Source organism: Scophthalmus maximus, chromosome 20, assembly GCF_022379125.1.
Source record: "Scophthalmus maximus strain ysfricsl-2021 chromosome 20, ASM2237912v1, whole genome shotgun sequence".
NCBI classification, from domain to species: Eukaryota; Metazoa; Chordata; class Actinopteri; order Pleuronectiformes; family Scophthalmidae; genus Scophthalmus; species Scophthalmus maximus.
The window spans coordinates 13,541,055-13,568,276 of NC_061534.1; the positions used below are offsets into that span (position 1 = coordinate 13,541,055).

At 41.8% G+C, this 27,222-nt stretch overlaps 1 protein-coding gene across 10 annotated transcripts in view; it reads right to left on the reverse strand.

Moving 5' to 3' along the window:
• Nucleotides 1–27,222, reverse strand: part of garnl3 (GTPase activating Rap/RanGAP domain like 3) — a 67,673-nt gene that overhangs the window by 9,354 nt on the left and 31,097 nt on the right. For 7 of the 10 annotated variants that reach the window (XM_035608131.2, XM_035608132.2, XM_035608135.2 and 4 more), the window contains 25 exons: nt 24,101–24,175; nt 20,471–20,570; nt 18,846–18,964; nt 17,526–17,590; nt 15,745–15,808; nt 15,612–15,638; nt 15,046–15,121; nt 14,629–14,727; nt 14,387–14,490; nt 12,289–12,397; nt 12,067–12,112; nt 11,805–11,911; nt 11,593–11,708; nt 10,989–11,111; nt 7,269–7,343; nt 6,668–6,782; nt 6,506–6,532; nt 6,273–6,377; nt 5,301–5,417; nt 4,311–4,477; nt 3,345–3,503; nt 2,573–2,639; nt 2,144–2,251; nt 1,156–1,274; nt 483–618 (listed from right to left, as the gene is read on the reverse strand). In XM_035608131.2, coding sequence (XP_035464024.1) covers nt 483–618; nt 1,156–1,274; nt 2,144–2,251; nt 2,573–2,639; nt 3,345–3,503; nt 4,311–4,477; nt 5,301–5,417; nt 6,273–6,377; nt 6,506–6,532; nt 6,668–6,782; nt 7,269–7,343; nt 10,989–11,111; nt 11,593–11,708; nt 11,805–11,911; nt 12,067–12,112; nt 12,289–12,397; nt 14,387–14,490; nt 14,629–14,727; nt 15,046–15,121; nt 15,612–15,638; nt 15,745–15,808; nt 17,526–17,590; nt 18,846–18,964; nt 20,471–20,570; nt 24,101–24,175 — 2,425 coding nt within the window. The remainder of the gene's footprint in view (nt 1–482; nt 619–1,155; nt 1,275–2,143; nt 2,252–2,572; nt 2,640–3,344; nt 3,504–4,310; nt 4,478–5,300; nt 5,418–6,272; nt 6,378–6,505; nt 6,533–6,667; nt 6,783–7,268; nt 7,344–10,988; nt 11,112–11,592; nt 11,709–11,804; nt 11,912–12,066; nt 12,113–12,288; nt 12,398–14,386; nt 14,491–14,628; nt 14,728–15,045; nt 15,122–15,611; nt 15,639–15,744; nt 15,809–17,525; nt 17,591–18,845; nt 18,965–20,470; nt 20,571–24,100; nt 24,176–27,222) is intronic. The other 3 variants (XM_035608133.2, XM_035608141.2, XM_035608138.2) reach the window with 2 other exon arrangements.

Consider the following 27,222-nt stretch of genomic DNA (forward strand, 5'->3'; position numbering starts at 1 on the left):
CAATTTGATCCTATAACATTAAAATACCTGACATTTGAAACAACTTTTGGTGATTCAAGTCACTTGATTTTCCTATTATTCTGAAATAAATGGAAGCAAACGGCTGCTTGATATTAATCTGGAAGCTTCGGATAAATGTCAGGTGTAATGAAAAAAATTTGTAGGAGTCAAAATATTTTGAACTATCTGTTTATATAAGTTAAAGTGAAAAAGTATGGAGAGGAGACATGTTTCTACCTATTTTTGTCATGAGAGTTATGTGAATATTCTAGAGTAAGAAAAGATGACGTTATTGACGAACCTAACTCTGGGGGGGAATGCATTCTGCTGAAATAAGTTTGTGTAAGTGTTCCTCCAGCTCTGGGCACAACAGGACAGCCAAAGTCGAAACAGGTCTGCAGGCCACTCTGGCATTTTAAAAACCTTGAATGTCGAAGCACTAGTATTATCGTCCTCCGGTACCATTGCCTGGCACAGCTTACCATCACAGAGCGGCGAGGGAAACACTGGCATCTCGTAGCCGGTGGGCGTCTGCGGGGAACTCTGGGAACTGGTATCTCTTGAACTGCAGTTGGAGGCTGAGCTGACCGGAGCCGACGAAAGAAAATAGATGTCTGACTGTGGGCGGAAAAACAGAGTGACTGAGATCCTTCCAGGAAATATTAAGAAGACAGGGACTGACAAGATGAAGGCAGAAGGACAAACATGAAAAGTAAAAAAAGTAAAATAACACAAGAGCCTGAATGACAATAGAGGAAGAAAAAAGAGTATTTATTTGATGCCAGGTGCACTGTGGTCTGTTTTAAATTATCTATGTGTATGAATTATGAGTGTATTATTGCTTTGTAGCCATGCATATTGCCAGCCATATTTCCCACTGGGCTAATAAAGATTGATTGAAGGCAGAGAGCTGAGACAGCTACTTCTATAACGCAGTGTGGCCTGAAAACACTGGAAACACTCACAGCGTGGAAGACTATAGTGCTGTAGTGAACACCAGTGTGTTGTGGGTACACACATAATGCATTTCTGCTGCTCAATTATCTAACCTCTGACCTGTGTTGGACACAGAATTAAAAAAAAGAAGATATTTGTAGTGTACACTTGTTGACAAAAGATTGGACCATTGTTGTGTTAGCTGTCAATCATACTGACCCGTGATGCGGCCAACTGTAGCTCAGGGACCACCGCTGTGTACACAAGGTTGCCATTGACCACCAGCCGGATCTCGATGGAATCCGTTGTGAAGGCCAGGATGTAAGGAAACGCACAAACTGCAAAGGTAACGCAAAGCATATGGTGAAACAAGCAACAGCAGAAACTTGTATGTGCTGTCAATGTACCACAATGACCAATCCCGATCCCCGTCGTTTGTCCCGATAATTCCTTCTTTTTGAGTTTGTCCTAAATGATTTACCTTGACTATTCAAGATAAATCTGTCATCAAATTACACAGACTCCAGTTTATCCGATTGTCTGGATTATATACTGCTGATGACAACGCAGTTACGCAGTTTGCACAAACGCCTTGTACAACAGGTAGATGTGATGATAAATAATAATAGCTAATGACAAATCTAGTCAGAGTCACTAATGACTTCACATTAAGCAACTTTTTTGGCATGTTTCAGCAACTTTCCATTGAAAAACAACACTGGTTGGATGATCATATTCTGTTGGTTTCTGTTCATTTGGTCCACAGTTAATTTGAAAATATTTTTTTTAGAACTGCTATAAAAATTGCTCTTAAACTGCTTGATTTTGGTGTGTGTGTGTGTGTGTGTGTGTGTGCGCGCTCGTGTGAAAGGAGGGCTTATCAACAGGCTCAGGGTTTCAGGTTTGGTACCAATTGTGTTATCCTTTTCATTGTCTCCTGCATTAATCATAGCATGCACACACAACACACACACACACACACACACACACACACACACACACACACACACACACACACACACACACACACACACACACACACACACACACACACACACACACACACACACACACACATACACACACACACACAGACCAATTGGATGCTTGTGGCTACACATGGTGTTTCCATGGCAACAGCATGCTCTGGCCAGATCAGCAGTATGGACAGGGGTGGGGTCCAAACGTTGTTGCCATGGCAACCTACCGATTGCATTGGGCATCTGGTTCCAGCTGAAGTGGAAGTCGGAGGTGTTGGACTGGATCATTGGCGTGGAGCCATTAAACGGACAAACTTTCTTGTAATAACAAATATCTGGAAAAAAAAGAGGTAGCAAGTTCATCTTTCAAACTAAATATTTTCTTCTGTTTACTGTTGTGGTTATTGTTTTTTGCACAGGACTGAGGGACAAATTTTCTTGTTACTCAATGAAATTTGATGTTTGTCCAGACTTATAATAAAGTACGTGGTTACACTTTTGAAATTTATCTCTGACTTTGAATTTATCGGGGCCCTGGGTGGGCGTTTTTTTATTTCAGCGACAGGGAGAAAAACATTAAGGCTCAGCGTTGACATTAGAGACAGAGACCTGGATCAAATGACATAAGAAAGGTTCAGAGGTAAAGGGAGACTCACAGTTGTAACACAACAGCAGACCCGCCTCCCCGTCCTCATACACATCGATGGCTGCTACAAAATTTACCTGCAGGCAGGGACAAGTCGGTTTAGTGGATTTGTTTCAACAAGATTCAAAAGGTTGGATATGAGAGACTGTTTTGAACAAGTGATGTCAGGTCACATTTGCTGAAGGTACTGCGTAACCATCTAGGGAAATATGAAATATACATGAGCAGCCATAAAATTAAATCAGGTAACTGGTTTTATTGTTGTGGCAGATCAGTATATATCCATGGTCGGTTTTCATTCCGAACCACCAGTGATGTGATTTCAAACAGTTATTTTTTCCATGGCGTCATGGCTTTATTAAGTCAAAATACACTGATCTGCCACAACATGAAAACCGGTATAATGTGACCATGTTGTGGCTGATCAGTGTATGATTCTGCTGCATTTCCTCACTTATTGTGGTTTTTCTGTCAAAGGAGAAACGGCCAAAGCAGAATAAGACAGTTTATAAGAACAGCTGTTCATCCACCAGCATGCTCATTCCTCACTTCTCCTCCCTCTCCTCCCCAGCTGGTCGCTGTAAATGACAACGTGTTGATTCTCCAAAGCAGCCTGGTGATCACAGAGGTAAATAAAGCGACTAACTGGGTCAGCTGAAGGCCTCGTTTCTGCTCGACATCAGCGTTCGTCACATGAAAAGCGAATGAATGGAAAAGAAAACAAAAGAAAAAAGAAAACCACCAGGGTTTTGCACGAGTGTGCGTGTCTGTGTGCGCCTCACCCTGTTGGCGTCTACGTGATGTAGCCGGTAGGCATCTCCTGTGCTCTCATTGATCAGGTCAAACTGATGTTTGTAGGCCACACAGATCATATTGTCATTTTCCCCCGTCGGCCCGTCCACCAGCGCCATCACCACCGGGGGGTCACACAGACAGATCTCCTAATGGGCGGAAGGCACACGATAACATCAGCACTCTCACAGAAATTTATAGTTCAACCACTTTAATAGAAATAAAGGTTTTCCTGTACATAATAGTTTAATAGGGGCCTTCAAAGTCTGACCCTATGGTCCCACCTCAGACAAAAGGACACAGTGAAACAAACGAGAAATTATGGTGCAACATGACAAAAGGGAATATATACTCTTCGTCACTCATTATATTACAATATTATGAGTGACGATGCTTCTATTTGTTAGGTAAAACATGCTCTAAATATTGGATCTGCAGTTAACAGTGACATAAGGGGATGATGTAAGCAATGCTACTTGTATTTTTAGCATGCATTTGTTTACACGTGGCAACATTAAAAGTATGCCGAATTAGCGATGAGCCCTTTTTTGTACCATTGGATGTTGAGACAGCAATGATTCCGATAAGTTTAATACTGAAGAAAAAATATAAACGCATGATTCTCATTTATAAGGATCTTTTTTTTCTTCTTCTGATCTCGAAGTGGATTTGTTAGATGTTTATTCGCTGTGGGACACTGCGTCCTGAATGTATCCTGACATCCACAGAAGTGATGCTGAATCTAAAAACATGGGTGTCATCATCTGTGTGTTCAGATACAATGCAAATTGGGGGTTATGCAGTTACGATGCTTAATCTTAAAACCTTAATTGCCCCCTCGAGCTGTGTGTCACAATCTCTGCTGCAGCTGCAGCAGCTGCCGACTTTGAAAACCCCAGATATAAATATGTGTAAAAGAAAATTGAATTGACATTCTACTATGGAGTCCGTTGTACCCGTATGTACTGAAACTCCTCCACTGGCGAGTCGGCTCCCGCGGCGATGGCGCTGACGCCTTCGAATCGTGGCTGTTTTCTGGTGATGAGGAGGAGTTTGTTCCTGATGGCTGCTACTATCCGCAGCTCTGAGCCGTGGTGGGTGTTGATAGAGTACAGATGACAGCCTGGGACAAAGAGGAGGAGGAGGGTGGAGGGTGGGAGCAGAGCCAGAGAGACAGGAAGTATATTGGACATGTGTTGTGCTGTAGGTGCTGTTCCCTGGCACAGTCCCACAGATCAATGCAGCCACAAACAGCTGGCATCGCACTACCAGCAGGTCAAAGGCTGCTGTAGAAACGACTTTCATTAAGGTCACAGCATCCTGCCTTGGACCGAGTAAATGTTTAATCTTACTTTCTTTTTAAATATGAATAAACTTGTCAAGCAACATTTACTTTTGATCATAAACGTTGTTTCACAGTAACTGGTCTTGATTCAGTCGTTGCTGGATAGGACATTTATTCTTTCAAGTGAAGCTGAAGAAGAAACAAGTCTGAATGCAGATGGTGATATCCCACAGACATAACAATTTTTTCCACTCTGAACCATTGGCTCATGTCCTCTCTTTATCTTCCAATGACACCCAAATCAAGTGGGCTGAAGATATCCACTTGATCTGACTCACTCAGGAGAGCCAAATCCTCAAATTAGCTTCCGATAAACTGGATGTATCTACACTCACTTCTATCATAAACATGTTAGGAGGGGATATCTTATCGCCGGCATGAAGGGGAGAAGTGACTGCAGCAAGTAAAACCTGTCCCAAAGACAAAATGACGACCTGACTGTTGTTAAGACACTTGAGAAGTGGCGAAATTGACTTTTAAACACTCAATCAAACCGAATTAAAAGCAGATTTCTGGAGATTACAGAACATGTGGCCTCGTTTGTGGACGAGGATCAATTGACATGACATTCTGTGCACACGTCACAAGCATTGTGTCGTACCTTTTGTTTTCTCCAGTTTATTTTCCCGACTGTCGCACTTGCCCCTGACGAGCTGCCTCTCCTCCAGGCCTCTCTTGAGCGCGCCGAGTCTGAACACATAGAGCCGAGCGTCCTTCCCTGGAAACAAAAACCAGTAAGCCACTTCTGTTCTGCACTGAGGTTACACTTAATTTGCCATCACTTTTTTTATAGCATCCTCCCACGGCCAGACAATAGTGTGGTACTGCAGGAGGATTACTCGAAGGCTTCCAGGAGGTTTATCAAAGCCCCCACACACACAATCGTGGAAATATATTTCTGCTTCCATCACATAAACACTATCAGAACCGAGTCAATCCTGTTTGTTGATATCATGGTTAGCTAATCACGTGCAGGATAATTGATGACATGGTTCTTTTGGTTGGGCCAAATATGAGACAAATCGTACAGCAGTCTGTTATCACACAGCAAACCTCTTGTGTGTACTATTTGTGTCTTTTTTTTTAATGCTTTGCAGGGTTTCATGTTATCTGTCTGTCGGTCTGCATATCTATCAGTCTGTTAAAGCCCTCTCCACTCTCACAGTAAAGCCTGTCCCTGAGGTCGCACACACACACACACACACACACACACACACACGCACTTGCGCACACGCACACACACGCACACACGCAAACACACACACACACACACGCACCAATCCTTGACAGGCATTGGTTCTCAATAGGTCAGCTTCCTTAGATCACAGCGAGTGATCAATGTGTTCACTGGACCAATGGAGGTGGAAAGGGTAAGTAGGCACTCAACAACACACAGAGAGTGATGGCAGAGATGAAATAAGAGAGAGGAATTGGAATGATAAGGAAGAAACGGTGCTGTAAATACAAACTGCTCTGCTGCAAAAAAATACAAATTGAGAATGTGGGGGAAAGACAAAGGATGGTGCCAGTGGGAGGCAGCGAGGAGGTGCTGAGCAGTGTCGTCCTCCTGTACCTTTGTCGGCCCGGGTGATAAGCAGGTCCTGAGGCTCGAGAACGTGCATCTGCTTCACCACCATGGTTTTGTCAAACACCTGCACTGGAGGCAGAGCCTGCATCTCTGAAACACAATGCATACAGCAGCTGAATAAAAAGACTGAAGAAAAATCAGAGGAATTATGTCATAACGGTGGTTGAAATATATATACGAGCAAGAAAAGAAACGTGAATATTGAATTGCAAACTCACCAGCGTTGGACGAAGCTGGATCGGAGCCTGAAACACGGACAACATCATTATCATCATCATGTTAGCTGTTGGACTTGGCATTCTGCTGAGCGCATTATTGAATGGACACGGATGGCTGGCTTTATTTAGGACACAGGGCGATATTGATTAGGGTGACCTCACCGTCCAGCAGCATGACCCCCGCTGTGTCGGTGGCAAGCAGCAGCGACTGACCCCACGAGTCAGCACACACGATCTCATAGGGGAATGTGCTGCAGAACGACTGGGACTCCCATGGCTGCGGCAAATGTACACACAGAGACACATGTAGGAGTACACAGAGACATCGACGTTAAGAGTTAATGATCCATCTGCTTTGACGGGACATTATAAACCACAATATTAAATAAGGCTGACAAGTTAGGCATACACAAATCCACATGTTCCCTGAGCATTTTTCTCAAGTATCACAATCTTAAAATAAAACAAGATGGAGGCGGATTGCTGTGCTAATAAGTAAAAAATAATAAGCTTGATTATAGAGTCTGATGGCCAGTTTCAGCCTATTGCTGTATTACAGTAATGAGCTAATGTGGAAGCAGAGAACCAAAACACCATTGACATGTTCATTTCTAACTTAAGGTAACTCAATTCCGCAAAAGCGTTAAATTGCTTCTTTAATATTTTAAATATGGTATCATTTTTTTTAAGGGTTCACTAAGAGATTAGACAACTTGATAAGATGAAGATTGTGGTGCAAGGAAATGTCTCAAATGAATCTCACCTCTTTCCTGCACAGGCCTGTGGTGACGAGACTCGTCGGGGCGTCTCCTCTCACGATGGTCTTCAGCTTCAGAGCCTACAGGGAGGAAAATGGCAGCAGGTGTGACACACAACACCGACATCTGACCGTTCGTATATTTTAGTGCTTGAAGAAGTATTTGGATCCTTCACTTAAGTAATAAAAATGAAAAAAAACAACAACCCGCAATAACAAGTAAAAGGGCTGCATTCAAATCCCCACCAGTAGGGTATCGAAGTAAAAGTACTCATTCTGCAGAAGAAAAAAAAAGCCCTTGTGTCAATATATAAAATATTAGACCAAGACAGTGGATCATATCAGTCCTGTTATCAGTTCTGATTCAGTTTACAAAGCACTAAACGGTTTAGGGCCAAAGTATATTTCTGATCTACTGCCGTGTTATGAACCATCTAAACCTGCAGAGGCAGCGTTCAGTTTTTATGCACCAAATATTTGGAACAAGCTTCCAGAAAACTGCAGGGCCGCTCCAAGTCTTAGTTTAGCCTCTATTTTTAGCTTGTTTTTATTATCTAATCTTTCTTAATGTTTTAATGACTGTTTTAATTATGTCTGCATGTTCTTTTTTCGCGTTCTTTGAATTGCCCTGGTGCTGAAATGTGCTATATAAAAAACAAGCTGCCTTGCTTTGCTTATAACTATAAAATGTATCAATGGGTAGGAAGCACTTTATTGTTGTAGCTGGTTGAGGGGAAGTTTATCTACCTCCTCTTTATACATTTAAGGTCATACGATTGAAATCTGTGAAGTCACACAGATGAGTCATGAGATGATTCACGGTGAAGGAAAAGTGAAGAACAAAAATTCAGCGACACAAATCATAGTCATTTTTTTGTCGTTTGTTTTTCTTCATCGATCATTACACTACGTTGTTCTGTGAAATGTTGATGTGTTTTGTGAAATGAGTTTTGTGAGGAGTAGTGTTTTGACCTTAGGACCGCTGCAGAAATCACCGTGACTAGATGTGAATTTCGCGTAAGAGGTCACGAGGCAACAATTTTGGAAATCATGAGGTTTAAGCTTTAACAATGCACTGCTTTTTATTAGCTCGTCATATGTTTTCGTATGTGAAGTCTTAACCCTGTGAAACAACAACTAACTACAGCTGTCAGCTAAATACTGTGCAGAGCAAAGTTGAATATTTCCCTCTGAAATGTTGTAAAATAGAATTATAAAAATAAAAGAGATAGACTATGCAAGTATCTCAAAACAATGATTAGACACACTACTGTACTTGAGTCAATGTACTTCCTTACTTCCTCCTGCTACTGGCTTGCACATCATGTGCCACTTAAGGCTGCATGCATTTTACACCTACACCCTAATGTAAGTACTTAAAATAAATAATGTAATACTTCCTTAAATAATGTCTGGACAAGCCTTTCAAATCTTGGACCGTGCACAGGATTAATGAGTGTGTGCTGCATGTGAACCGTGCACATAAATGCATCACAAGGAGGACGGCAGCGAAAATGAGCTCGCCGAATTATGCACCTTTTATTCCATCAGCAATCTTTAACTGGCCTGTCATGATCGCTTCCTTGTTTCCACGCTTATTTAGGCCCCGAGAGCCGTGACAGACAGCTCGCTGATGCGGAAAGGAGCTGGACAAGCAGACTGGAATCGGTAAAAAAATGTTTCCAAATGGAAATGGAATACAGTTTGCACAAATGTTCAATCAGCGAGCATCTGATCAGATTGACAAATCCCCATTCAGGCTACGCATACTGATATCAACACCAAGCATCAGTACGATGGCTCCGCAGCGCAGTGTGCGTTGCCATCCTTCAGAAAATATCCGGAACAGAATACATATTCTGACTTATCATGAAACATGAAATCACAGTGTATAACGTGCGTCGCACAATGAGCCAGTTTAGTCGAGGACAAACGCCTCGTCGCCACAAAAACTGGATAATCAATGACTCGACACAATGTGTCGATGCCTCGGCTTCGTGTTTACGAGCAGAGAGCGACAGAAACAAGGTGGAGAACGAACAGCAACACAAAGAAGAACACGGGGTTGGTAAATGACGGTGGCAAACAAAGGAAGCAAGAGACGGTATTGCTTTATGGGCATAATCATGTATCTTTTAAAACATACAGACTTTGCTGACCCAATTTCTTCTGTAGGTGCAGAGTGGTCTAGAAGGAACGACTTCTTATTTAGTGTTCTCGTTTTGTTCACGGATGCTTCATTTCACATTCATCAGCCTTAAATCGGTCAATTTAGAAAAGAATGAAAGGGCCACGGACATCGTCCCTGGGGATGTGGGACGTTGTCGGGCTATTTTTAAATTGACGACATTTTAGTCAGAGTGGACGTTACAACTGAGGCCCACAGTACCGGACATTGTCATAACAACAGGTCAGGAATGTTCAGTTTCACCCCCTAAACATCCTGAAAAAAAAAAAGGAAAAAAGAAGAAGAAATAATTTCCAAAATGCCAGAGATCACCTAGGTTCAGCACCATGGATAGCAATTTGTATGTTTTTTTCTTTTCTTGTCTGTGTTTTCAGACTTACATACAACCATAGAATTGTATAAGATTATCAACATAGGTTGATAGATGTTTACTTCTCACAAAACGTGCCGCATGGACTATGAAATGTGTCTTATTGTGAATTATATCTTGATAACAGCTCAAATCTTATGTCTTCTCAACAATAAAACGCTGATCAAAAAACAGCATTACATATTCCATGCACAACAACCATCTATAAAATATTTTCTCAGTCACATGAGCAGGAATTATTTGACTCCTTGGACTGCATTTCTACATTTACACCAAACCCAGAATTCTGCTTTTCCAGAATCATTTTTGTAATTGAATTTTTAATTGTGGAGAGTTAACACAGACATTGCGCTTTCATTTTCCGTTAACTTTTTTTTAACATCTCGTGATACACTACTCCAAAGTTGAGACTGTACATGGTTTTGATTTTGGACAGGCAAGAGCATCATTTCCACATGTCCCTCTCCGTTTTTAAAATCCCTTTTCTGACTCACTCACTTTTATTAATGCAGATGAGAGAGAGGATCCGAGCTGATACAAGTGTTGAAGCAATCCTCTGGGTCACCTTCAGTTATTGCTGCGTGTGCAAAGCAACATCCTTAAGGAGCAGCAGTGAGCGGTGCAGCAAATGCTTTTTTATTTTTTTTGCCGTCAAGGTAGAGTCACACCGCCCGGCCTTATTGCTGGAAGTTGTTGGGGGCAGTATGCAGCCTGAAATGAATCCCGGCAGAAACCGCTCAGGGCTGTCAAATAAATGATTTACTCTATATTAAAATTGACAGTTAACATTGTCCTTAAAAAGAGCTGGAACTGAACATCAGTCAAAAATAAGATGGTAAAATTCCCTTTGTAGCAACTATTATCTTTCGGAGATGATCAAATATAGTTTAAGGAGTATGTATATGTGTATGAATAATGCCCAATCATGTCAACTATATGTGTTTTTGAGAACATGAGTGTCTAGGTTCCTTAGGTGATCAGGTTTGTTTGTCCATTCATGCTGCTGGTGTGTGCTCTAGTGTGTGTGCCCATGACCACCTTTGTCAGTGTGTGTGTCCTGGTTTCCATGTGTTCACCTCAGTGTTTCTAGCTGCTCACTGCGGAGCTCTGGTTATTTGCTGTTCATTTGTGTGCGTGCGTGTGTGTGTGTTTAAATATATTTTTTTACCTGCCCTATTCTGACAAACTCAGCCTGCCGTGCCTCCTCCTTCTTGCGTGCCGATTTCGGAGACTCGGGCAGCACGTCGCTGAACGACCGTCGGTTTAACATGTTCTGGGGAGAAAAAGGAACCTAAACGTGGAACATCAACAGCCAACATGTTGCACACGCACGCACACAGGCACACGCGCACGCACACGCACACGGGGAGGGAAAAAGAGAGAGCAGAAAGAGGTCTTAGAGACTGACCCCGGCCGGTGGTTGAAACAGCAGTGAGTGAAACACAGTGAGACTTTTGTTGATTTTTGGGTTGTGTTAGGAGCAACAGTGAAAGGAGGGAAGAACAAGAGAAGTGAGGAACGAGGCTGATGTGAGGAGGGAGAGCCCTGGTGAGAAAGTCAGCATTGCAGTAGTATCCAGCCGGTGTGGTGCAGTATGCGGAGGGCTGCAGTGGAACACAGCAGAGCAGAGCTCAGCAGTGGCTACAGTCGCCGCCAGTGACGTGAAGTGACAAGGTGGAGATGGAGGAGAACTGCAGAGCGTACCACGCACTTAGGACAAGAGGTGCGCCCATCCAATGAACGGACAAGAACCGACTGGCGGGCAGGTGTACCTTGTGCAGGTCGGGCATGAGGTCTTGGTAGAGCGAGCGGATCAACATGTCAAGGGTCCGCTGGCGCTTCTGGGCAAACGTTGGCGTCTCCAGTGTGGCTTTCTCTCCATTGATTACTGCCAGAGATAAGAGACATGAGAGATTAGTTCCATAAAAACGCGAAGACGATGCAGATTCATTGGTCATGTTAGGGTGCAGGTTTTGTTTCTTACATTTGACTAATAAAAAGTCCCTGAATTCTTGGTGATCAGTAAACACAGGTGGAGACGGGAGAGGGGGTCCAAACAGCGGAACGCTCTCCTCTGAGAAAATCTTCAACCTGTGACAGAGAGCATAGTGTTCATGGTAGAGTCAAGTCAATCCAGGAAAATCACAGAAACAATCAAAAGAACTCATTGACCGAAATTAAAGAGACTTTATTTTTTAAGGAAGGGACAGACAAACAAAGTGAAGGCCTTAACCAAAGTCACTCACCTGTAACTGTCATTCTGGCTATTATACCTAACTAATGCAAAAATATCTGGGAGAGTAAGTGAAGGAAACACCGTTTATGAAGGAGACAAAACAGTCAGTCCGTATGGTTTCAGTCTTACTGATGCGATGTCTGTTCATAAGCCGCAGCTCCTCAGTGAATACAGCTCGTGTCGTTGATCGCCACTTCATTTCCCTGACAGTCATTGTGCGCGTGAAGGATACGGGTGAAGTGCGATCGGATCATTGACGGTTTGAAGGATGACGATGCGTCATCCCCTTCCTGGAATACTATGGTAACAATGTCATTTCCAATGTGCCTCTTTCTTTCCACCTGCCAGAGAGGACAAACCAAAGACAAGGAAAAAAACAAAAACCTCAGTACCGTTGTCAGGCGTGACAGGAATTGTTCTCACGTGTTTCTTATGGTCAAAAATCTAACTTTAAACAAACTTGAACTCATCTTTGATATATTATCAACATATACAGTTGTCAAAGAGAACAATCAGGAAACGGTCATGTTGCTTCTCAACTGAATAATGTCCTGGAGTTATACGGGCCACATCTTTCAGATATAATGATTGTGAGTAACACTGAATTATTACCCCAAGAAGGAGTACAATGTTTTATGCAAATTGTGGCAATCAGGGACGAGAAGTGGCTATTGGAGTATCTTAATCGCCCACATGAGCTGTGTGTAACAGCCACTGCTGCAGCTCGTGCTGCTAATCGTGTTGGTAAGTGGACACAATCAGTGGCCGAACTACAATAACCAATCTCCTGCGCCAACTCGCCACGATAGATCCGAGTCGAACAGCTAATTTGCGGAGTGATACGCTGATTCTCTGCACCGGCGCGAGTTGGCACAGTTATACCCGGCCGAAGTACGCTTGAAAAGAAAGGGCAAACTAAAACGTCTGTAAAGCAGTGAAAAATATACATCCTTTAACGTACAATTGAACAGATATGTATATTTTTTTAGGTAACGTTTAACAATTTGTTTTCTTCTTTTAACAAAGAAGTTTTTAGAGCGCCCACTCACTACCCCAGAATTTTTGCGTAATTTTCCTGCTGTATTTTGACATGGACTTACCAAGACATTTTCTGGTGTTTCCATCTCTAATTGAACGTTTTGTTATATTCTCTTTGCCACCATCTTCAACCTGTCAATCACTTTCTAAAATATATTCTTTCTTTTCATTTTCTTTTGTTTTGTTTGTTCATTTTTTGTCCTGTGATGATAAAGAAGGATGGCAAAATACTTTTTTCCAAGGAAAGACGACTCCGATTGTCATGATAATTAATATGGATATTCATGGTCCCCAATGGTTGAATTTGAATAAGTTTGGAGATCTGTGCGACCTTTCGTCTCGCAACGTGTTCAACTCAAAAATAAAACTAGAATTTCCATTTCCTCTCCTTTTTTTCTAGCACCACCATCCAGTCATAATTTTCAATAACTAATAAATATTTCTATGAATTTTAACACACATAGGCCATATTCATGCGTCTCAAAGGATGAACCCGATAATGTGAACTTTCTTCCGGGGCTACTATCAGGCTAAAATATCAACTAAGCTGTTTCATGATCTAAGAGACACACTGCTCTGACATTACCTCTGCACAATCACACTCCAAAGAGGATGAATCCTTTTGATTTGAATCAGAACATCGCCTTTCCTCGGGCATTACACTTTATTAGGCCCACTACCGGTGAGACTACAGAGACTGTCCGAATGCTGCTCTTTACATCCAACTCTTTGGTACTGTGGTGGAGGAACTTAACACTCGTGTGTGAAACACAGTCATATTCTTCAATATGACCGCAATTCTTGTCAATCGGGTGAATGGGAGGCAAGCGACAGACGAGCAGCCGAACTCGCACAGACCCTTTTCCATAATATTGACACCCCGAAAGTCTTTCTTGCATCGTACGCAGAAAACCACTTACGTGTCAGATCCGGTGAGCAACAGGGTCTTTTAAATCATACTCAATAATATTGACATCACGGAACGGAGCTCTACAGTAAAGCATCGACCGTTTGTCCTTTCTTCTCCTTTTCTCCCTAAGGCGACCACAGTGGCTGCCGGTGCACCAGCTGTGCATGTAAGCTCTGTACAACTTCCTCAAACACCGGGGAACACTTCTAATAGCACAGCCAGACATTTTTTTGACAACTAATCCCGAAAAAGAATATGAATGTGCAGTATGTACCAAAGTGCATCGTGTGCAGGGTAACAGTTGTCATGATCACAGCTCCACTTCAGTGTGCAACAATTGCACGCTGAAAAAATGAAAATGCAAAGCTCCCCAGCCACCTACCTGCTGTTTGTTCTCTTTGGAGTAGGGTAACATGGTGGACACATGGAACATGAGCTCATGGCCCTGATACACTGTGTAGATGGACTTAATTCCTGTAGTGTCGTCTGCAGGTGAAAACAAACAGTAGGACAGAGGAAGACAAAGAGGAAACACATATTATATATCAGGCATATTCAAAAAGCCCTTTTCTATTTAAAAAGAAAAGAAAAAAGATGTCATTTAGCAGGTGTGTGTTCACTCACTCTTGGTGTCGAGCCCTCCGCGGTATCCTGCCCATCCCTGCAGCGTTATGGAATCCCCCAGCAGAGTGAGAAACTTATCAAAGCTCTCACTTCCCGTCTCTGAAACACACATGGAGCTTATGAGGTTAAAAATACATTTCAGCACTTTTTCTCAAGTAGGGATTAAGAAGATCGAGACGACTGAGAAGATCCTTGACCCTCATGTCTGTCCGTTTGGTATTCAGGTGGAACCAGCAGCCAGGCTAGCGTTTCCCCCGATTTCTAGTCTTTATGCTAAGCTAAAGCTGAACTTCTGCCCGTTTTAGCTTCATATTGAACGGGCAGATATGAGAGTGGTAAATCTTCTCATCTACAGTGACTTGGCAAGAAAAGTGGTTACGTGCATTTACCAAAATGTCAAAATATAGCGCGATTTACCATTGCTAAACATCTCGTCATCCGTGAGCTGTCCGTCTTTGGCGAACAGGACGCCAAATTTGAAGTTGACAGAACCCTGGAAAAAAATAGGTGATCGTTTAAAACAATGAATTATTTCACAATTTATGCATTTTGCAATATTTTCGATTGACAGTCTGTGCTGCTGTTGGCGGAGGTGCTAGTTGGCATTTTCCTAGAAACAAGAGTAAAGACAGAGATGGAGAGTAATGACCCAACTTAAAGACTTAATAGCAGGTTTATGGGGGTACATCAGTGGCATGAATAAAGATGGTGTGATATTAGAAAGCACGACTGTAGTACCTGGAAATAAAAACAACATTAAAAATTCTTTTCCCAGATAAAGACAAAATGCTGATATTGGGAATCTGTTTTGATATGTAGGCGTGTGAAGGTGACCGGAAACCTACAGAAAAGCAAACCCAACTAAAGGACATAAAAGATGTAGCCTCTAACCATGAAAATAAATGCAAGGTAACCCCCCGTCCAAAGAAAGAAAAGAAAAATCGACATTCGACCTAGGCCATGAAAGCAGTGTCATCCCATACCTCCTGTTCCTCCAACACCAGCAGGTCCTGAGGAAAGAGGAAATTATCATCATTATTCACACAGGCCTGGCATGAAACAGAACAGTGTTAACATTTCACTCAGAGCGCAACAATGCTCTGGTGTTACTCATACCTTCTGAATCTCCGGGTTGAGGATCTCCCTGGGGCCTTTCTCAAACCTGTCCATGTTCATCGCACTGGGAATAAGGACAGGAGGAGGAAGGAAGGCGGGAGGGGGTGGGTGGGGTAGTGATGAAAAAAGATACCAGGGTGTTTAGGGATTAATGGAAGACAAATAGCCAAAGGGTCACACAGAGTGATGACACCTGATACAGGGGATTTCTCACCCTGCTTGTTCTGTTTGTACACATTCAGAGTCTGAGCAGTGACCCTGCTCAGCCCGAGGAACGTACAGCATCCAGTCTCATGTTTGGTGCATCTTATTATATCCCGTCACCGTCCGACTACTGTTGAAGATCGAACTTTTCCTGCTGTGAGGTGGCATTTTAGCAGTATTTCAGATCATTGCAAGGAGCGGGGTCTCTGCACGGATCACCTAGATTAATGTAAGACTTTTCGGGACCAAACTGAATGTGTTTTAGTATTGATTTCACATCAAATATGAAGGATATCAATGAAAACCAGTGGGGATGATGGAGTCTAGAATTCTTTTTTATTAAGTGCATTAATGCACTGACATCTATATCACATTTTTTTGTCCCTCACAAGATGTATACAACAGTAATTCCTAAAAACATCCGGGCAACCTTAAAGATCCAATTCCATATATTTACGTGGCTGATTGGCTGTACATTGTAAACTGCCCTACATGTTCCAAAATGAAGATGCACTTCACCGGAAACAACAAACCAACTGTGAACGGCAATATTTGCAGGAAGATATTCACACAGAAGGCGGAATTAGTTTGAGTTTGAGTGACACCTCAGCCTAATGCTGGTCCAAGTGCGAAGGGTTTTGTCTTTAATTAGTGTTTACATTTAGTGCACTGCGTGTGTGCTTTTCTTACAGTTGTATAAAAAGTGAATCTCTGTGTCACGATTCTTAAACATTAGATAATATCTTTTGTTGTACAAAACAGTTCAGATTTGTTGTTTCTGCAGTGTCGTCGACTATATACATCTTTTTTTTTTAAACTATGTGATGTCTTAATTATGCACCAAACAAGATTCAGACTCAACAAAATGGTATTGAACATCATCCATATTAACAAAACAGGAAGGAATTATTTGGTTTTATTGATGTATAGTTTTCACTGTTCTGAGACATATTTTTTTGTGTGTATCTTATCTTGAACAAAATATCATCATAAGTATCAAATTAATACATATATCTACATTAGATCTGCAACAGTTAATTGAATAATCAATTAGTAATCGACTACTAAATTAATCTTCCAATATTTTGATAATCGATTAATTGGTTAAAGTAGTTTTTATGTGGAAAAAAAGCCAAAGTTCTCTGATTTCAGCTTCTTTCAGCTTCGGTTGCTCCTCTACGACAGTAAACAAAATCTATCTTCGGTGTGTGGACAACAAAAAACATCATCCTGAGGTTTGGGGAAACACGGTCGACATTTTTCACCATTTTATGGATTTACTGTATTTTTAAGAAATAAATTATAAACACAGAAGCTTATTACAAATTGAATATTGTAACAGAAACACCATCACTTAATAACATACCTCAAAGTGTATCTGTGTGTGAGTCTGTGTGCTTCGTTGGACCAAAAACTCCCTCTCCTATACAGAATTTGGAGACTCACGCGGCGGGGCTCTGATTGGGCTCTCATAGGTACGAAATGTAACAACGCTGTATGCAAGTACTAATGTTTCAGTACCACTTTAAAGAGTGAAAGAACTGTGTCAGTGCAGAGCTCCGGGCTGCACCACTCACCTGAGGATGGACTTGACTGATAGTGTTTTGGTCGGGCTGTACGGGAGGCTGATCTTCAGAGTGCCCTGAGCAAACAAGAATGAGACAGATCAGGGATTACAAACTCTCGGCTCTGTGGGCTTCAATTACCCCTTCTTTGAGGAGTCACTAGATCAAAACATATGTTTTTGTGTGTGTGTGCGTCTCAGGGATGATTTGTGAGGCCAGAGAGGTGGGATCCCAAAGTTCTCGGGCCGCAAACCGTTTGCAATTACGTTCATTGTTGAAAAGAATATCGTGCAGCCTCGCCATTACCCTGAGGCAATCCAGCGCACCCAACATAGTTTTTTCTTCTTCCAATTAGTCGATCGAATTGAATCGGAGAAGTTCAAGCCAAACAAAGTGGCTCTGGTCAACAACAACATCCTGTACCAGTTCCGAGTCTGACAGAAACAAGACGGATCAATGTGATCAGGCAGCGGAGGTTCACCACCTTAATCAGGTTCCAGATGAGTCTGGTGGCCAATATTAGATCCAAGCCTTGAAGCTGAGTCACCGCACAACAAACACACAATAACAAACAGGCATCTCTCACACACACACACGAGCCCCCACACACACACACACACACACACACACACACACACACACACACACACACACACACACACACACACACACACACACACACACACACACACACACACACACGAGCCCCCACACACACACACACACACACACACACACACACACACACACACACACGGTGACTCAGAATTGGAGTAGCATAGTCCCTCAAGATGCCATTTTTTAAAGATGCCTTCTTATATTTAGATCACAGTGAAAAGATACCACCCACGACTGAATACGCTCACGTTCAAGACTTAATCTGTGGCGCAGTGCACAGAAAGTTTCAGTACTTTCCCCTTCTGGCTGGTGGAAGATCCTGTAATTAAGGTCACTTCACTTCAGTATTTGTTTCATGCTACTTCATACTTCTATTCCATGAGAACTCAGACAAAAATACTTTTTACTCGCCTACATTTATTTGACCGCTATAGTTTAAAGTTTAAGATTTTACATTAAAAAAAACAACATACGATAAAAAAATTCTTTAAGAGTAAACCAGTGGTTCCCAGCATATTTGGCTTGTGACCCCTTGCAAACGTAGTTGTCAGCAGCTCCACTAAAGGGATTTATTTCCCTTCTAAACACCTCGGATAATTTTTTGTAAATAGCAGTTTGAAGACAAGATATGCAAAAGATTGAAAAGAAACATTTTTTAATGAATATTGAGTACGTCTTCCACTAGTGTTGGGAAGCGCACAGATGTGAGCTCACCATCTTTCTCCAGAGGATGGCTCTGTACTGAGGAACCCGCTGGTTGTTCTGGTCCGAGAGGACGACCGACAGGTAGAAGGGATTCTTCTCTGCATCTGTACCCACGTAGTTCTGGTGGACTGAAGGAGAAATAATATAATATTATCTCATTATCTTCATATAAAAGTACACACATATACATTTCTTCTCTTTGTCCTCTGAGTCTGACTCTGTCTTTCAGTATGTTCTGCCTCCCCCATCATTTATCCCCCCTATCGTCAGTTCTCTCCGTGTGACACTGGCACAGACAAAGATTCTCCTGACAACACCGCGGCAGAGTCACACATTCATGCCTCTGCCTCTTTGGTTGACAGGGCAACATCTTCACAAACAATGCCGAAAACAGACCCCGCCAACCCAATTAGACGCAGGACGTCTGCCTGCATTGCTATTTTTCCTTTGTCTAATTCCTTCTTTGCCTCTAATGTCTTCTTCTTTCCACAATCTCACTTTCTTTCTCCATTCCGGTTTCCAGCTGTGTTCATTCTCCATTAGCCATTTTCTTCTGCTTCAGGGAAGCAATGACTTTGCAAGGTTGGGTTGCATTTGTACATTTATTCGTTTTCCCTGTGGGAGTAGAGAGCACATTCTAGGTGTCCGCAACCAGGAATTGGCTTCATAATTAATAAAAGGCAACAGTAAAAAAAGGACAAACTGTTTTATTATTTGTCACCGAATCATGACGACACTCGGATTTCAAGTCACTGTGCTTCAGCAGACAGGGAATTCTCCTGGTAGAAGAACCGGCCTCGAGTTCACAGTGTTGTGTGACGCAGTCGGCTCTGCTCAGGCTGTGAGACACAGATGGCTCAGCTGCAGTCCAAACAGGTTGAGCCAAATTTCTGGAGACACTGCCCGTGCCGTAGCACGATTAGAACATGACCCTGGCTAAAGGAGGCATTTCTTTCCTTCCCTCTCGCCGACTCTTTGCCGGCAAACTTGGCCTAACGATTATCTCCATCCATCCCGGGGCCCTGTGCTTCGTCTCGGCCTTTCAGCTTCGTGATTTGAGTCTCATCTTTGGTTGCACGACTTGTTGCGCCACCTACTCTGCGAGTCTGAGAAGAGGCAGGGCGTTAAAGACGGTGGCGATATGATGAGGGTGACAAAGGTGAAAGAACAGGTGACCAAGTCCAGTGTATTGTTCAATAATCTCTGGCTCCTGCTCGCGTGCTTGCACAGCACTGGGCTCATTTCAGCGGCTCACGGTCAAATCTTAAAACGTGTTATCTGTCGGAGGCGAGCCGTTGCTCTGTCTACTGAGGCTGTGCGTCCCCCACGGGCTTCCTCCCTCGGTGGTGTATGGGATTAGAGTGTAGTTGAGACTCTCAGTGGGGATATGGCTGGATGCTAACAAGTTTTGGCCTAGAATGGAGAGCGGTGCGGCATGAGGACAAGGCTGACTTCATAAGATAAGAAGTATCCTGTGGACCGGAGAATAAATTCTGAGGATGTTTTATTTCTGCAGCATCTGACAGCCAGCTTATATGCTCTCCATCACCCCCTAAATTTCTCCCTCTATCCCACACTTACTCCGAGTGTTGAGTGTGCGCTTTTTAAACAGAGCACAGCAGAGCAGCACTGACCTTTTCCCAGGAAGTATTTAAAGAACCATCTGGTGTGGTACTCTGGATTCTCCAGATGGACATCGGTTCTCCTCCAGGTTCCTGGAGTGTAGTCCGTAGTCTGTTTGTCACGCACACGCACACACACACACACACACACACACACACCATGTTGTCATCACGATGGTCACAGCTTGAGTCGCAGCAGTCTTCTCTTTGGAATGCAGTAACACAATGCAACAGTACTGATCGCAAAAAAAGGGCAACATCCAAAGCACGGTGAGCAACGATCTGACTTTTTTGCCGTTATCTTTGTTGTATCATGATGTAAATAATTCTTGAGGATATTTGGAAAAAATCCCTTCTGTCTTCTACAACATGTCACCCTAAAAATGACAAAGATGCAAGACAAAGGCATTTAAAACACATTGACAGGGGATTGTAATAGACACACTATGACTGAACAATAAATACATTCAAAAAACGATCAACAAATTCTGTGAACAACTGAAACTGAACTGAAAACTATGTACTGAGCTTGTTTAGCATGATGCTATAGGTAACGGACTGCTGTTAGGAACTCAATAGTAATGTGACTTTTAAGGACATAGAGCAGGAAGCTGGCCGTCAGCCATGTTGTCACAAAGCAGTTAAAAGTTGTCAATCATATTGTATGTTAGGACAATGACAACAGGGGATCTGGTTGGTGGAAAGACATTCAGAACAATTATTATTTACACCAAACTATTTAGCATAGTTTGGTGTCACACATTTGTCACACATTTGTATGTAGTAATAAGCATGTTAATAAGTAATAAGTATGTTCAGTATATTATCAACATTTATAACTTCTCCTTTGAAGACATTTTATATTCATACCGTAAATAATTATGTTTTTATACACCAGCCTCCACTTATGGAAGAGCAGAGTTACAGTGTTAGGATTCGTTTATTATATGTGTATATACTAAATAGAAGGGGTAAAAGTAAAGACTTACCACCTGCATTATTCAAGAATAGGTTTTCACCATTATTAGGAGTGGGCCACACATCCATATTGATGGATTTATTATAATAAAATACAGGTGACCATTACATCTCTCTGTGCAGATCATCATGATCATATATATATATATATATATATATATATATATGTATATATATATTTTTTTTTAATAGAGTTATATAGGAGTATAAGCATCAGGGGTGGAGCACCAAATAGTGGACCCTATACATAAGCAGTCTCTGTGGGGCCCTCTCCCATTGTTGATCTCAAGTAGGGTTTCACATCGTGGTGAAGTAATTTTGACATTTGACGTCCGTCAGTTTTTCGCAGCTGTTATCTTCATTAGCTCCGCGTCAAAACGGTTTATCCCAGTTTTCAGATATGTTGGAGAGCTCATTCAGGAAGATGTTGTAGTGTCTTTTTGTCCATATATGGAATAAGAGGGGAATATGGGCTTACTTCTCTTCCTTTGGAATGTTATGCAAGGGGTCTTTCAAGGACCCTTACCACTCCTTTACTTGGCCTTGAAAGTTACTCGCTCACATAGCATAACTTGATTTGAACCAGGTGTTCCTTATCAAGCCAACGATGGGCCTATAAATGAAACCCCCAAGAAGAGGCGGGAGGGTTGTCCTTTTGGCCGGACACTCTCCAAGCTCTGCAGGGCTTGAATCGATGCTGGTCTTTTTGTAATAAACCTTTATATACAATCAAGACGGTGTCGGCGGACTTCTCTTCAATACATCTTCACATCATCGCTACTTAGTATACAACAATGTTTCACCGATTTGATCAAATCAAAATCACCAAAGATGACAATGCAGTGGAGAGCGCAAGGCATTGAAAGGCTGCCCAGTGCGCATGTCACTTTAGGCCTTTTTCACAAACTAACAGCTGTGAAAGCTGTAAGAGTATGTTCCGGACACATGAGAGGTGTCTTGCTGTCATTACATTCATAAATGAGTGAGCTATTGAAAATGCAAACCTTAAAAGCTCACTGATAAGAATGCTTAGGTTTTTGCAAAGGTCTTTTTCACAAACTAACAGTTGTGAAAGCTGTGGGAGGATGTCGCAGACACATGGGAAGTTGTTTGATATCAATAAATCCATAAATGTGTGAGCTATTGAAAATACAAACCCTGAAATATGCATTTTAAAGCTAAATGCTCACTGATAAGAAAGCTATGGGATTTTATAAGGCCTTTTTTACAAACTAACAGCTGTGAAAGCTGTTAGAGGATGTCTCAGTAACGTGAGATGTGGTTTGATGTGAATAAATCCATAAATGAGTGAGCTATTGAAAATGCTAACTTTTCATTTTTAAATATTTAAATGACTGCCATTCTGTATAATGGCAGTGGTTTGACATTCCTATGTCTAAAAACCAAAAAGTTATTGAAGATTGAAATGGGTCGTACCTGACACATTTATAGTGACATGAGCAGACTTTCAATGCCTTGCGCTCTCCACTGCATCGTCATCTCTAGTGATTTTGATTTGATCAAATCTGTGAAACATTTTCTTGAATGAGCTTTCCAACATATCCCAAAACTGGGTGAAATCTAGGCTTAGACGCTAATGAAGATAACAGCCGCGAAAACTGACGAATGTCAAATATGAAAATGATTTCATCAGTTTCACCTTGCTTAAAGCCTGTCCAGTTACCCCAAAACAAACAAAAGAAACCTTTTATCCAGGCTTTCCAGGGGTCCCCCACCCTTGGGCCCTGGGTAGTCTGTTCCCTTTTTTCTCCCAGTGCTACGCCGGTGATAAGCATTATCAAAAATCGTGTCGTGACCCCCACCTCCCCCTGCCAGTTTACACACAAGTTATGTAACTAATTCAATGATTAAGTTAACTAGTATTCAGCTTTTTCCTTTTTAGGTTTGTGACCTCTTAAACCGCAGCATTGTGCACCTGCAACCCCTAATAAGAACAAGAATATGTCTAAACATATGCCTCAAAACAGCTCAAATTGTTTGATTCAAATAATTGTGAGTAGCAAGAAAATAAAATTATTGTTATTAATGTTAATTATTCAACAATGATTAAAGAGCAACAAGGTGAAAAGAAAGTATTCTGTGGAACTGTGAAGTCACATTGTTTTATTTTCATCTTGTTTACTGGTTTTCACTCTTACATAATGTTCTAATAAGAAAATATTAAATCTCCAACCCAGTTCGCATTAGGTGAGGTTCAGTCTACTCTGGTTGCAGCATGTTGTGTGAATGTGTTCATTCATTCACAATGCCACATGATAGTAATAATAGTAACAAATACGCAACTTACCCCCAGTAATGCAACATGATACCTTGCAAATTCAATTTCAGAGCATGTATTTCATTTACATAATCTGTAGTAAAATCCCTTTGAAAATGAACTCATCCCAACCCAGGACATTGTGCAAGAGAAAAATAAACATGCTATGATTGATATCATTTTTGTTATATTGTGCATAAACTTTGATTGATAAACCAAATCCAATTTGCTGAACACTTGAGTTGGTTTAACCAATTTAAAAAAAAAAATGGTACAACCCCCCCCCCCCCCCCCCGCCCCTGTGCATCATTTACGGGGTTAGTGAGAGCGAGAGAGTGAATGGGTAGGGGCATGTGCACAAGACTGTATTATACTACATTGTGTACCTCATCTGATGAGCCATTCTCCACCCTGAAGCGTCCTGCCCTCTGAATAGCCCCATCTGCGTCACTGGAAATCAGCTGAGAGGGAAACAAAGAAAGACACAGAGAGACAGAGACATGTTTTTAAAAAATCATGACAAATCATGACTCGTGGCAGACAGTAATAAGCAGGTTATAAATACATTAGGGATGGCTATCAGCGAGGGCAAGAGAGGAACTGTGGCAGACAAATCACCTCCATGTGACAAAGAGTGGCCTCTCTGCAAACATAAGCAGCCTTCCCCCTTTGTGGACTATCAATGTCTCCACACACTTCTTTAATACAACAATAATTAACGATACTGAAGTCAACCCCCTTCGCTGTAAAGACGCCCTTTTTATGTTCTAGTTTCCCCTCACATCTGCCACCCTCCACTTATCGCTCCAATTATCAGTCTCTTGCTGACTCACCTCTCTCTACTACAGCATTGGAGAGGAGACCTTGCGAGAGCCAAACGGGACAGTTAATGATAGTGGGAGAGTGAGCGAAACAAGAGAGGGCATGGGTAGAAAACAGAATACTGTCAGTACGACTTAAAGAAATGATTCGTCATTTTGGGCTCATGCTGTCTTCCTAGAGGTCGAGTCCTAGATTTGGATGAGAACTTGGGGACAACTGTTCCCATTTGATAGCTGCACAGTCTGTACTTTAATCTGTCTCCACGTCATGTTCCCGGATGTAAAAAGAAAAGTCAAAACGATAATTACCTCCGCCAAGGAGGTTATGTTTTCGCCCATGTTTGGTTGTTTGTTTATTTGTAAGCAAGTTTACCCAAAATCAAAAACTACTGAGACAACTTCCACCAAACTTGGCGACCTGGGACTGAAAAGAATTCTTTAAATGTTGGTGTGGATACCCCGGAGAACCCGGAGAGAACCCAGGCAGGTCAGGCATACACTGGTATAACATGCAAACTCCACACAGAAAGGCCCTGGTTGGTTCAAACTGGGACGCGAACCCAGAACCTTCTTGCTGTGAGGCGACAGCGATAACCACTACACCAACTGCGGCCCTTTTTGAAGAAATATTACACAAAAATATCAGATCAGGAAGTTTGTTTGAATATCCCTCCCACGAGCTTGATGTAAAAAAAAGTGTTGTATAAATACAGTCCAGTTTAACACGTTACTTGTGATATTAATTTCTCAACACCAGTAATGAGTCATGTGTTAAATCAGTCAACGTCGCTGCAATCAACTGATTTACCATCTTCTTTTTGCCCATATGGACAAAACCCACTTCACTACATCACTCTATTACTATTCACATCCTCATTTCCTTTTAAGACCCAACACTGCGTGGTGTTTTGTTGCCAGGCAACAAAACAGTGTCTCCCCTCCCTTGTTGATCCTTTTCCCTCTGCCTTTTTTCTCTGCTCTTTGACCGTCTTCACTGTTTTGCTCCATTTTGCTCCTCTCGTCGATGGCGTTCCATGTTTTGTTGACATGTAAATGTAGAGGAGTTGCTCTGTTGCTGTGTATCCATGCACACATGTTTTATGTCCCGATGGACTGGAACGGTCTGGACTCTGTGACAATATACACAGACACAATGAAACTAACTAATGATTATTTTCATTATCAATTATGCAGATTTATTTTCTCAATTAATCACTAAGTCCACAAAATGTACTTTCCTAAGGGTCCAAAGTGACGTCTTTATAGGTCTTGTTGTCTCTGACCAACAAAGCTGCAATGGTATTAAATTTACAATAACATAAAAGAGAAAGGAGAAAATCCTTGAATCTGAAAAAACAAAACAATACTCAAATGATTTAATGGTTATAAGAATTGTTTCATTTTTCTGCTGATAGACTAATCACATAATGGACTAGAGGGTTTTTGAAGTATCCACTTGTTTCTGAGCATGTAAACACCATATCCCTTCAGAAACTTGAATGAGTCTTCTTCCAGGCTTCGTATCAGGTCAACACGGCAGGATGACAGTCAAAGCCACGCAAACACACTCCCTATCCCAGATAAATCCTGGGACGTCATTAAAGTGAGGCAGTACAGTCGACGCACAGTGACAAACAGGTAACTAAAACCATATCTTGAATGGCTGACTGAACAGAGCACGATGTTTATCAGTTTGGAGATGAGTACGTGTCCTACTTCAAGCAGCTCTTTCGATCATGTCAGACAGTGATGAGAGAGAGTGATGAGAGAGAGAGAGTCATGCTTATCGTGGACAGAGAGAGGGCCACATTCCTGTTGGTAAGTGCGGATAAAAGGCCACAGCTTTACAGTCTGAATAAAATCATTAATAACTGTCACACTGACAACTTTATTGTTCACACTATATTAAATCTGATATGCAGAAATCCCAAATGGGCACAAAGATCTTTGCTTCTCAGATAAAGTAAACAGCATAATTCGTCATCCCGTATTCATATGTTATCATCCTTATCATCTCTGTGTTTGCCCTTCAATCATTTTTTCGGGTTCGTACTCCTCCATTGAGAAGGTTTACTATCTAGTTTCCCTCCTGCCTTGCAGTAACTCCAGGTCTTCCCACCTTTCAGCCACATAACTCAATACGCATGCAGCTGCTCACCTGTTCTTAATTCCATAACCTATTTTCTACAATATTTTCTGCCATTTTGCTTATTCTGCTTTTTTCACAATGCTCGTCAAATTTTTTTTGTCTGTTTCCAACCACCGTTGATTTGACCTTTTGTCTGGTTTTCCCGTCTGATGCCGACCACTGTCCTCGCCTGCTTTTGTTTGCTGAGCCTCAATAAAGGTTGACTGTTTTCACATTTCACCAGTGTCACGAAACGTCCAGGGAAGTCTTCCAATATCCTTTCTCTGTTTATATATTAATGTTGACTGAATATTGGCATCATACTGAGATTTTGATCATTCTGATATAATTTATGTTTCTTTTTCTACAATTTTCTGCATTTTTTATAGACTCCACAATTGATTAATTTATAAAATAATTGTAGATTAATCAAAAGTGAAGATAAACATTAGATAAAGCCCTAGTTACTTTATGGACAACTGTGATGTTGATGAATACCATATTTTAAAATATATAACCTCTTAGATCATTTTTGCTTAAAAAAATAACCAATTAATGA